The 11,564-nt window shown below is 38.0% G+C and overlaps 1 protein-coding gene across 1 annotated transcript; it reads right to left on the bottom strand.

Moving 5' to 3' along the window:
- Positions 1-5,188: 5,188 nt before the first annotated feature.
- On the bottom strand, positions 5,189-11,469 carry LOC126708001 (DEAD-box ATP-dependent RNA helicase 7). The gene is made up of 14 exons (XM_050407794.1): positions 10,827-11,469; positions 10,165-10,299; positions 9,934-10,074; positions 9,702-9,813; positions 9,361-9,431; positions 9,046-9,200; positions 8,826-8,937; positions 7,910-8,011; positions 7,763-7,823; positions 7,508-7,676; positions 7,330-7,426; positions 7,113-7,207; positions 6,025-6,158; positions 5,189-5,744 (listed from the first exon to the last, which is right to left on the bottom strand). The coding sequence occupies exons 1-14, from the start codon at positions 11,331-11,333 to the stop codon at positions 5,512-5,514; spliced, it is 2,124 nt and encodes a 707-aa protein (XP_050263751.1). The 5' UTR covers positions 11,334-11,469; the 3' UTR covers positions 5,189-5,511.
- Between the last annotated feature and the right edge of the window lie 95 nt (positions 11,470-11,564).

Raw genomic sequence — 11,564 nt, 5'->3', positions numbered from 1 at the left:
AAACCTATGGGGAAACCAACTACTTAGACGAGAAAACTGAGTTTTGGACAGAACCAAGGTATTGTATGGTCCTCGGACTCAAACCTATGGGGAAACCAACTACTTAGACGAGAAAACTGAGTTTTGGACAGAACCAAGGTATTGTATGGTCCTCGGACTCAAGCCTATGGAGAAACCAACTACTTAAACGAGAAAACTGAGTTTTGGACAGAACCAGGGTATTGTATGGTCCTCGGACTCAAACCTATGGGGAAACCAACTACTTAGATGAGAAAACTGAGTTTTGGACAGAACCAAGGTATTGTATGGTCCTCGGACTCAAACCTATGGGGAAACCAACTACTTAAATGAGAAAACTAAGTTTTAAACAGAACCAAGGTATTATATGGTCCTCGAACTCAAACCTATGGGGAAACCAACTACTTAGACGAGAAAACTGAGTTTTGGAAGAAAAACTGAGTTTCGTAAGGTTGGCTACTTAATAGAAATTCTAAGTTACTCAACCCTCGGCTCAAATACCATAAAAGGTTAAAAATATTAAAGTTGTTAAGAAGATGGTGAAACGCCCTACAACTCAGCAACCTGGAAGGGCTGTTCATTTTGTGGGTTGTATGTCTTCGGATGATTACTTCCTACACCGCACCGAGCATTCAGTTGTCATCTCGGCTATTTTGGGGTAAGTGTTGTTTTCGCAGGTCAGCATTGTTGTGCCAAATAATTCTATTAAAGTCGTGATAATATCTTTTCCTTAGCAAGAATTTTGACCCTAAGTGTCATTAGTTCAAGTCTGTATTATTGTGCCGAACAGCACTCGTAAGTTCGTAATAGCGCATTTTTCTTTGATAAGGGATTTCGGCCCTAAGTATTGTGCTCTAAGGTCGGCGGTATTGTGCCAAGCCGCCTCAATAAGCTCACCATAATGTTCCTTTCTTTTTCTTCTTAATAGGGGTTTCAACCCTAAGTATCACTAATTCGATTCAGTAGTATTAAGTCGGATAGTGTCTATAAACACAGAGTAAGATCTTTTTATTAGTTAGGATTTCGGTCTTAGACATCAGTCAAAGTGTAAAAATAAAAAGAATTCACAAGATAGTATGTCTATTCACAGCGTAACCATTTCAGAAATAAAGAGATAGAATGTGTGAAATAAAGCAATAACAACTTTTATTAATATAAAGAGGTATTACAACGTACAAAGAAGGGCTTAAACAAGCCTATACAGAAAGTAGATTACAAAAATAATAAAAGGAAAACACAACAATATAACAAATAAACAGTCAAATGTCTTCTTAAACTCGTCTCTGAAGTCCTTCCAAACTCTGCCCCAGTAGCGCCCATATTGAGAGGAGGACCTTCTTCAGAAGAAGATGGAGGAGATGAAGAGAAAGAAGGAGGAGAAGAAGAGGAAGAATGAAAAGCGCCAGGATGGATCTGGCGGTGGAAAGAAGAAGAAAGAGAGGCAAAAGGAGGTACCAGTGGAGGAAGAGAGGAAGAAGCAGGGACGCTTTGTCCCTGCATCAGTCCTGACTCCTAACACGCTGGTGCCATATTAGCTATACTCATAAAAGAGCGGCTGGTACTGATAATGGGTGACCCCAGCTCAGTCGCGCCAAAAGCCTGACGCGACGAGCCCCTGCTTCGAATTTTGGCTGAAAGGAGGGTGAGAAGTATCTTGAGTCTCTGCCACCCCTGCCCCGATCGAGTCCTCTTTAGCTTCATAAGAACATAGGAATTTCTGAGAAGGGAATGGCTCCTTCATTACTTGCTCCTATTTTGAACGAATTACAAATTAAAGTATAACCGGCGGGTAAAAGTAGACTCTGGAGGAGTCTAAGGGTTTCAGATTTCAGGGGGATTAAAAGGGTTCATGTACAGGAGGGAATAACCTTTTGCTTTTTCTTTCTATATGAGGGGCGAAACGGAAGGTATTTAATATGTTCAGATCTCCAAGAAAATCTGTAAACGAGAATATGCCCGCTCCACTTCCCCACACCATCAATAACCATTGAATTTGAATGGTCTCGTAAAGGGAAACTATTAAAGACACGTTTTGGATAGCCAAACGGCATGAACGCGTTGTGAATGAATTCAGAGGAATGTCTCGTAGACCGGTACATTTCCTGGGCAGATGAAGAGACGCCAACATTAATAAAGGGCTGAGTTAAACGAGCTATAATAAAAGCTTGGTATTACCAAAACCCTCCTCTCCAACCAAGAGGTTGGACGGCAGGGTTTTGAGGGGCTATTGTGGGGCCCAATAATTCGTAGGCCAGACCCATTTATTCGTTGGGGTCCAAAGGCCCAAGCTGAGGAAGGTGATGGCCCAGGCTCGGCAATACAAGTACGAAAAAGCCTTGGGACACAGCCGAGGACGATTCAGTCCTCGGCATGTCCGAGATCTCACAAGAAGAAAGGGCAAAAATGGTATAGAAATAACTTGGGAAAAAATCTAAAATATCTGTGCCAATAGAAAGGGGTATGCTAGAAAGTGTAACGACCAGGGAAAGCTGCCTTTACTGCCATTCAATACTCTGCACCTGACAGAGCCATACTCTCTAGTTTTTACAACCACCCCCAACCACTCTGGGTATGGGCTGATGGGACAAGTATCAGTCTTGGAATGTCGATCCTACACGTGGACGAAGGATAAAAAACACAGGTTAGTATAAAAGGAAAAGTAAGCAATTCATAGCGGAGGCTGGGAAAAATGGCCAAAAACCAGAGCCTTCCAACCCGCCTTCAGGAGAAAGACTCCTAGGGCGAAGACGACTTAACCATGTACGAATATCACGAAAAACCCACCGCCTGGTGACCAAGGCCTAGCCTTTCAAATCCATGCTCTACAAATGATATTGTTTGGGCCTTTTTACGTGCGAACCCAATACTGTTACGGTTCGTTACAAATCGTGTCCTTACAAAACACATGTATCAAACAGACTCTAAAACTTGTGGAAAGTAAAAAATCAGTGGACTTATATTTTTCTGGCTACTTTCTGAGGTTGTGTAATTGTATTAGAGCATTCACAGCTGAGGCTTGCAAATGCTATATGTAAGTATATTTTAGCATTAAGACATTAAAATTAAGCAACATCTGGACTTACAAAATCTTACAATTGCAAAAAAAGCTATAGTGAGCTCCTAAATGTATGACTGCACTATAACACAATTCTAAACGAAAATATTATATTTTATTGATTTTACTTTTTTGTTTTCTCTCATTCAATCATTCTAACTTCGTCTCTCTCTCTCTCTCACAGCTCCTCACTACCTCTCTCACATCTCTCTCTCTCTCTCATTCAAAGCTTGCATTGGAGCTAGGTTTTGGATTTTGGATTTGGGATCAGCGTGGATTAGCAAAGATCGGAGATTGTGGTGGCGTGGGTTTGGATCAGTTGATCGGTGGGTTTGAATCGATGGATCTGTTAATCAGTGGGTGGATCGGTAAACACAAACACCATTCGGCCATACCCAACATAAATCCCTCCCTAAAAACCCAAACCCAAATTTCCAAAGACACTAACCAAAAAGAGAGAGCTTTGAACAGAAAAATAAAGAAAACAAAGAGTAAAGAGAGAGAGAGAGAGAGAGAGAGAGAGAGAGAGAGAGAGAGAACCCAGAAGAGCTGCTGTGATGTGTGCTATGTGTGTGGCTTCGTCGGTAACTCCGATGGTGATTTTTTTTTAAATGGTTTTGCTGGGATATGTGGGGTTTTGGCTTGGTTTGAATTGATGCTTTGATGGTTTTCTTTTTTTTTTTTTTTTTTTTTTTTTTTTTACTTTTTTTTTTTTAAATGTGGTTTTGGTCTTGATTTAATGGTCCAGTGAGTGGTGCTGGGATATGTGGGGGTGACGGTGTGTTGATGGTGGCATGGTGGTGGCTAAGTTTTTTTTTTAATTTTTTTTTTATCTATTGTGGCCGGTGCTAGAAAGAGAGTAAAAGGAAGAGAAAAAGAGAAATAGTAAAAAAAAAAAAAAAAATATTTAAATAAAATGGGAAAAAAAAAAGTTTTTGGATGTTGGGTGTATTGTAAAATGGTATGGTATAATTGATAAAATAACTTTTTGGGATAATAAAATAGGATAGGATGGTATTTGCTATTGTGAATGCTCTCAGGAGGAACTATTAGAGCAGTTGAGTTTGGTTCTTGAACAGACAAATATGGATGAATGGACAAAGTATAGCTACTACTCTTACTAAAAAGAAATATTAACATAATCACATATTTTGAAAATCTAACTATTAGATTATATGTTCTTGTCAAATAACATATCAATCGAATATTATATACGATTTAATCTATAAACTTATTTTTTATGCATAATTTTAGGTTACAAAAACTTCGAATGTTATTTACTATTTAATTTATAAACTTATTTTTTATGCATAATTTTAAGTTACAAAAATTTTTAATTTAAACATTTGATTGATAATAATATAATATAACTATTGACTTTTGATTTTCTAAAAATTTTGCATTGATGGTAAATCTAAAAAAGAAAAAGTATTTAGAGTCCGTTTGGTAATGTTATTCTTGTAACATTGTTTGTATTTTTTGAAAAAAACATGTGAGTGAAAAAGTGTGAAAATACATATAATATTATTTAAGAACTGAAAAACTGTTGTTTACATAACGATAACAACAAATAGACTCTTAATGTGTAAATGTATTAGGATACATTTCTGTAATGGTTCCAAGGTTGGTAATTAGTTCAGGGATTATAATTACTTAAAGAAGATAATGGTGATTTCAAAAGGATATTTCCAAAAATATTGGAACAGCCATTCCTACAGGATTAAGTAAAAATCCTAGAGGGAGAGCAGGCTTCAGTCCCAATTTTTGTTCATTCATACAAGATGTTCCCGACAAGTGACAAACCTCATATACAAGGTCCAGCTTGCACAGGCAGACTTCCTGTATCAGCTTAGTTTGTGTCGAATTTCAAGTATTCAGGCATCAAACACCGTAGTTAATTGAGTCCGACACCAAGTGACATGCAATGGCATGACCCAAAAGCTGCAGAAAGATAAGGTATACATCTCTTACTAATGTCACCCAAACATCACTTCTAAAGGATATCCAGAATGGTTCTAAAATCATCCATTTGCTAAGCCACGCGGAGGCAAAAATATGAGAAAAGAATACATGTACTCTTTTTTGTGAGTCATTAAATAAATATAGAAAACGATGTTTAAGAATACATATTCTATTACTTTTTCTTGTGAATCATTAAAATAAACATTCAAATTCGTTCTTGGTCTCACATTTTTAGCAAAGACGAGACCCAAAATGGGGAGACATGGAAAAATCCCCAAAACCTAAACAAATAACTCAGAACACGCTAAAAAGTAAAAAAAGAACAGAAAATTTCTATACTGAGCCAATCTAGATTCGAAGTTTTCCTCATACATGGCCCTATATTGAATATCTTCTTCATTATCACTCGTACCCTGCCCCTACAACAAATTAATTTAGACCATTGGCTACTCGATAATTAACAGTTTATAAGCCCTTCACCATCTTTTGCCAGTGTTGCCACGTCCTCTCCCGCCACTAGAGCCAAACCTATCATTTCTTCTACCAGAAAAACCACCACCACCACCTCTGCCGCCTCTTCCACCAGAAAACCTACTCCCACCAGAAAAACCACCACCACTACCAAATCTTCCCCTGGGCTGTTCTCTTTCCCTCAAGGGCGGCAATGCTTTCAATACCTCTAAGCTCACATTAGCAGCATTTTCCTGACCTGCAAGCCACCAAGAAAAAGAGCCAGTCAAATATACAATCAAAGACGTAAGACTTGAGTAGCAGAGTGTAGGGTAAATCAAATGTTAAACTGCTGGAGTATGACTCAGAAAACTATTGAGAAAGTATGGTAGTATCCAGTACGTGTAATATCCAAGGACTAATCAGTAATCACATAAATTACGATGCAGGAAAATACAGCCTTTAGCAGCAAAAAGAGTGATAAACAGATTAAGGACGCAATTGCAATGAACCCATTGTACTGACACTATGATCCTTACCAGCAAGAAATGTATCCAAATCTCCAGCAGGAACATCAAACACGGCACCCTTTCCATCTGCAGTGAGAGCTAGACCCTGCACTGCCTCTACCTTCTCCTCAGGCAAGAATCTCTTCAGGACATTAAAAGCAAAACTGAGACACAATTCACAGATTCGTCAATTCAGGCAGAAGTCAACAATTATCCATCATTATCAATCAATTCATTAATACCAGCAATTAGTAGTTAAAACAAATAAAAAAACAACCAATACCAATTTAATTTAACACAAACAAAACTCCAGAGAAAGTAGATCTTCCATACTTAGGACAACAGTCCATGTCAATGTAACTCATTCAAATATACAATTACTTAAATGTCTATGGTAAAAATCTTTAGAATACATATAACGATTTTACAGCCAAATTAATTGAAAGTTAAGAACAATAAACACAACTATCTTTTGAACCCTAAACATGAGGCAATATCTCAATGCACCTTCTATGTAATGGTGCAAACACTGGACAAATCCAATGCACAATGCTGCCATCAACAAAAATGATTAGTATACCCATAATTTAGCCTTTTAACTTGGCACTTCAAGCATTCAGAAAGTTTTCCCCTCCCATCCAAAAAATCACAACAAAGGCTTTTCTATGTTAACATGAGTGTTATCAGGCAGTTTTACTTTTTCTTACTTTATTTTTGTGTGGGGGGGAAGGGTGGCGTATTTTAATTCATTGGACTATACCCTCGTCTCTGACCTCAAATTAAACCCACAAAGCGAAGTAGATTGCAGAAACTTTCAAAACTTTAAATCTAAAATTTCTCTTACAAGAACAAACAAAGCGGTCAACAAAATTAGCCACCCAACTGAAAAATCAATGCAGGCATATCCAAACTAGTCCAAGACATCAGATCCTGTTTCAAAATTCCTTATACTTTTGGAGAATTGAACTACTGATACATGTGAACATCCTTGACAAATTGACTCATATTCTACTTTTGCCAGAGGACACAAATCATCAAGTTTAAGATTCCAAAATGTAGCTTTGCACAGAAGAAAAAATATTAAAAATCAATCAGAAAATTTAGAGTTAGTTACTCACGATGGTGTATAGATTGAAGTTCCAGCTTCAAGAAGTACAGTGACGTAATTTTCCATTGAAGTGAGAAGAGATCTTTTCTTTATTTCAGAATATCCCTGCACAGCATAAAATAATTTAAACATATTCCCAACCCAAAGCAGAAAAAAGAAGTTAAAAGATAAGCAGAGAGAAAAATTAAAGACAAATATACATAGTCAAGAGAGGATGAGAGACTCACAGCAGCCTTGGCAAGAGCCTTTGAAAGTAATGCAACTGCTGATAGACCAGAATTATTCAGCAACTCCTCAGCAGCAGACTCAAAAGCAGGAATTACACTGAATTTTCAAAGTATGTTATGCCAAGAGGCAATGAACCAAAATTATACATCAGATAACTTGAAAACGAAGCATGCATACCTATCAGAGACTTGGATAATCATCTCTGCAGCTTGCTCTCCAGCAGCTTTAGCAATATCAGCTGGCTGAGGAGCAGATATGTGCTCAAACTTTACACCAGATTCTCTTTCTATCCTAGAAAAATTGGACTTTCTTGGATCATAAAGCATTACTGCCACTCCAGTATTACCTTGAAAAACAAAAATAAAATGTCATCTCAGTATACCGTAACTCCAGTCATCCAAAACCAGAGGAAGTTCAAGTTTCAACAACTACCTGCTCTTCCTGTGCGTCCAGATCGATGGATGTAGTCTTCCACATCACGTGGAGGTTCACACTAAAGCACAAACACCAATTTCAGTAATGCTTGAAATTAACATGCATTGCAAAGGTGGATGATTAATTAATTGCACAGACACAAACCTGGATGATTAATTGCACATCATGAATGTCCAAACCCCGTGCTGCCACGTTTGTGGCAACCAATGTCATGAATTTTCCAGACCTGAACCCCGCGAGTGTGACCTGCAAGAATTACATCACAACTTAGAGAAGAATAACAAAGAAAGATAAGAGAGATTTCCCTCAAATAAAAGTTTATTTATACATATATATATATATATAGGTCATACGCAGCGCACAAGACTCCCACATCTGCGGGTTTAGGAGGAGATACATATACTTATTCCTACAATGATTTTTTTTAATGGTTTAATTAAATTATAATTTTTTTCCTTTCTCCCCTTGGTGAGATCATAGCAAAACTGTTTGTCACATATAGAAAACAGTGGTCAACAATCTTATGATCAAATCTGATACCGACATCATAACAACTCTATCCAAGATACTTTATAAATTTTTTTAATACAATAGTGGACAGTAAAACTGCAGCTGGCTTGTAGCTAGACCCTTTGAAAATCCCTAAAGCAACTGAGCAATGAAGCAGACCCTTCAGTATACTGGATTGATTTCCATCAAATTTAAAGGAACAAAAATAATAATAAAATACTTTTTTTGAGATTTTGGTTCTTTACTCCATATAGTATGGAGAAGCACTATAAACATCACAAAATTATCTATTGATTATACCAAACACAGATTGAGAGAATCCACATTATTAGAAAAGAGCACAAAGCCAGTTCTTTTACTCCATATAGAGTATTAAGGGAGCCCCTAGAAACATTACAAGAGTAGCTATGGATTATATGAAACACAGGCTGGGAGAATCCGCATTTATTAGGAAAAAATTTACAGTAGCTACTTGCTGCTTGGACAACCATCTAAACCGAAAAAGAATTAAAAAAATGTAGAGCACCATGTAACTGCATAAACATCTTACCTCACGTTGAGACTGCTGTATATCCCCATGCAAAGGTCGTGCTCCAGGCAACAATCCAGAAAGTTGGGAAGCAGAATCTTTTGTTTCGGTAAAAATAATTGTCCGGCCTCCACTGAATCAGAAAAAATCCCACCGGGGAAAAAATGAGAAATGTAAATCAACTTGTAAAGGACATTGAAAAATCTTATATAAAGTAAAGTGGACAATAGAAACAACAAACCTGCTGTAACAACGAATAATGTCTGGAATAAGCTGGGATCTTGCAGAGCTAGAACAGGGAAGAACAATGTGCCTAACATTGGTACTAGCCTTCATTTTCTCATTACCAACAAGGTCAGCAGTTTTCTTGTTTGGTTTAAGAAACCTAGCAGCAATCTAAAATGGGAAACACAGGTTTCAATCAGATGAGATAAGAACAAAATAAATATATATATTTGATTTCAAAGAAAATTTATATCATAAAAAGATTTAACCTCAGATTGAAAGCTGAATTCAGAAAGAGGTCATAACCAGAGATCTTAGTAAAATACTTAACCTGCTTAACCCAGTCAGGCAAAGTGGCACTGAAGAGCAGAGTCTGAACTTTATTAGCATCCTCTACTTTACCTGCAAAGTCCAAAGGAAACTGTTAGACTAAGAAGCATAGACATGAACACAACATGACACGGGACACAGACATGCACAAAACAAAGTGAGGATACAACAATTAATTAATTGATTAGAGCATATCTTGTATACTGTATTTATTTTTAGGCCTTTTTTCAATTTTTCAAAATAAATAACTATCAAAGTCTTAAAAACTATATTTTGCTTCCGGACATGCATGTAGGATTAGGTCAGCCAGGGATTTTTTGGGGTGTCCAATAAATTACATACCTAAAATTAGTTCAACATCATCAACAAAGCCCATCTTTAGCATTTCATCAGCCTCATCAAGGACCCGGAACTTCAAAGAGCTGAAGTCAATATTCCCCCTCTCTATGTGATCCTGCAACAAAGTTGAAGGGAAAACCATAAGCACTAGAAATACCTAAACAAGAACTCTAACATTAGTAGTCTAAGGTATCTCACAGTTTCACCTAAAATGAAAATGGTAATAAAAGGTTACCTTAATTCGACCAGGTGTTCCGATAGCTATATCAACCCCTCTCTTGAGTTTCATCTCTTGATCTCTCATATGAGCTCCCCCATACAAACAGCATGAAGTCAATCCCAACGCTACACCATATGTATCAAAGTCAGCAGCCACCTGGATTTAACCCAAAGGATTGCGTGTTAGAAACATAAAGCTTCAAGGAATCATAAATCCCTTGAATATTGCTTGTATAAAAAAAATTACCTGTTTAGCCAATTCTCTTGTAGGTAAAAGAACCAAAACACTTGGTGATCTCCCATATCCAGTTTTCCTTGATGCCTTAGATGCCCCATTCGTAAGTGACTCCAAGATGGGCAACACAAATGCCAGTGTTTTACCCTACATTGCAAACATAGCCAAGCTCAAAATCCAAAAATACAAACAGGAAAAAGTTCTAGTACCAAGCAGACCACATTCTTTTTTTCACACCAACCTAGCCAAAGAACTACTAACAAAAGAAGTCTAGATAAACTGGCCTAGCATCATCGCTGCCCTTCCATCCAATACAAAGCAAACTAAACACAATCATCCATCAATTTCCAAAATGCTCTCCCCCTCCCTCATCGTTGAAACTATCAAAGTATAAATTTCCCAAATGCTTTAAAAGCCCAAAATTTGAAAGAACATCTTCTATACAAAGAACTTCCCATGTTAGAGTTGCATCAAATTGAGTTCACACCATAACTAGGTTTACAATTTCACTCAAAACAATTAGATTAACTCATGGATAGCAATTCAATATTCACCTTACAAGCTTCAAAAATTGCTTCCCAATTAATCAAATTTAACACATATATGATCCAAAACGAAATTTAACCTAAACCAATATAATTGATAAATACACAAACACACAGAGAAAGATATACCTGACCGGTGCGAGCGCGACCGACTAAATCAGAGCCGTCAAGGATGGTATCGAAGGTCATAGCCTGAATGGGAAACAAGGCCTCAATCCCCTTCTCCTTCAACTTGGCTTTCAACGGCGCCGAAATCCGAAACCTTGACACGGCATTCGGATCCTCCTCCACACTCTTGACCTCCTCTTCCTCACCGTCCTCAACCTTGGCCTTCTTGTTCTTCTTGCTTTTCTTCTCCGACTCCTCGGCCACGCTCTTCTTCGAGCTCACAGGCTCGACGAGCTCAGAGCTGGTCCCGCTCCTTTCCTCCTCCTCCTCCTCCTCCTCCTCCATCTCCAACGCCTTGCGCTTCTTGCTCTCCTTCGTCTTCTTCGTCTTGCTCTTCTTCTCGCTGATTGGAGAATCGGCGGTTTCTAGGGTTTCGCCGTTGTTCTTCATCTTCTTGCTCTTCTTCTCCTTCTTGTCTTTAGGGGTGGTTTCCGTGAGCATAGGATCAGAGAGAGGCAGTGAAGGCATGGTTTTTATAGAGAGAGAAGGTGAATGTATATGAGAGAGAGAGAGAGAGAGAGGCGTTTGTTTCTACTTTCTCCTGCTAACGAGAAGGTGTGGCAATGAGTTACAGAAGCAGGAGAAAGAGAAGGAGGCAGAGAGTTTAGGGTTTGCGCCTTTTTGTTCAGCGGTTGAGCTATTTTGGGCCGTTGGATGGTTAAACCTTGTTAAGTTTTGATTGGGCCCGTTAGATTGGAA

The sequence above is a fragment of the Quercus robur genome, chromosome 12, assembly GCF_932294415.1.
Source record: "Quercus robur chromosome 12, dhQueRobu3.1, whole genome shotgun sequence".
Taxonomy (NCBI): Eukaryota; Viridiplantae; Streptophyta; class Magnoliopsida; order Fagales; family Fagaceae; genus Quercus; species Quercus robur.
Note: the sequence above shows the minus strand (reverse complement) of the source record. Positions and strands in the feature narration are given on the sequence as shown.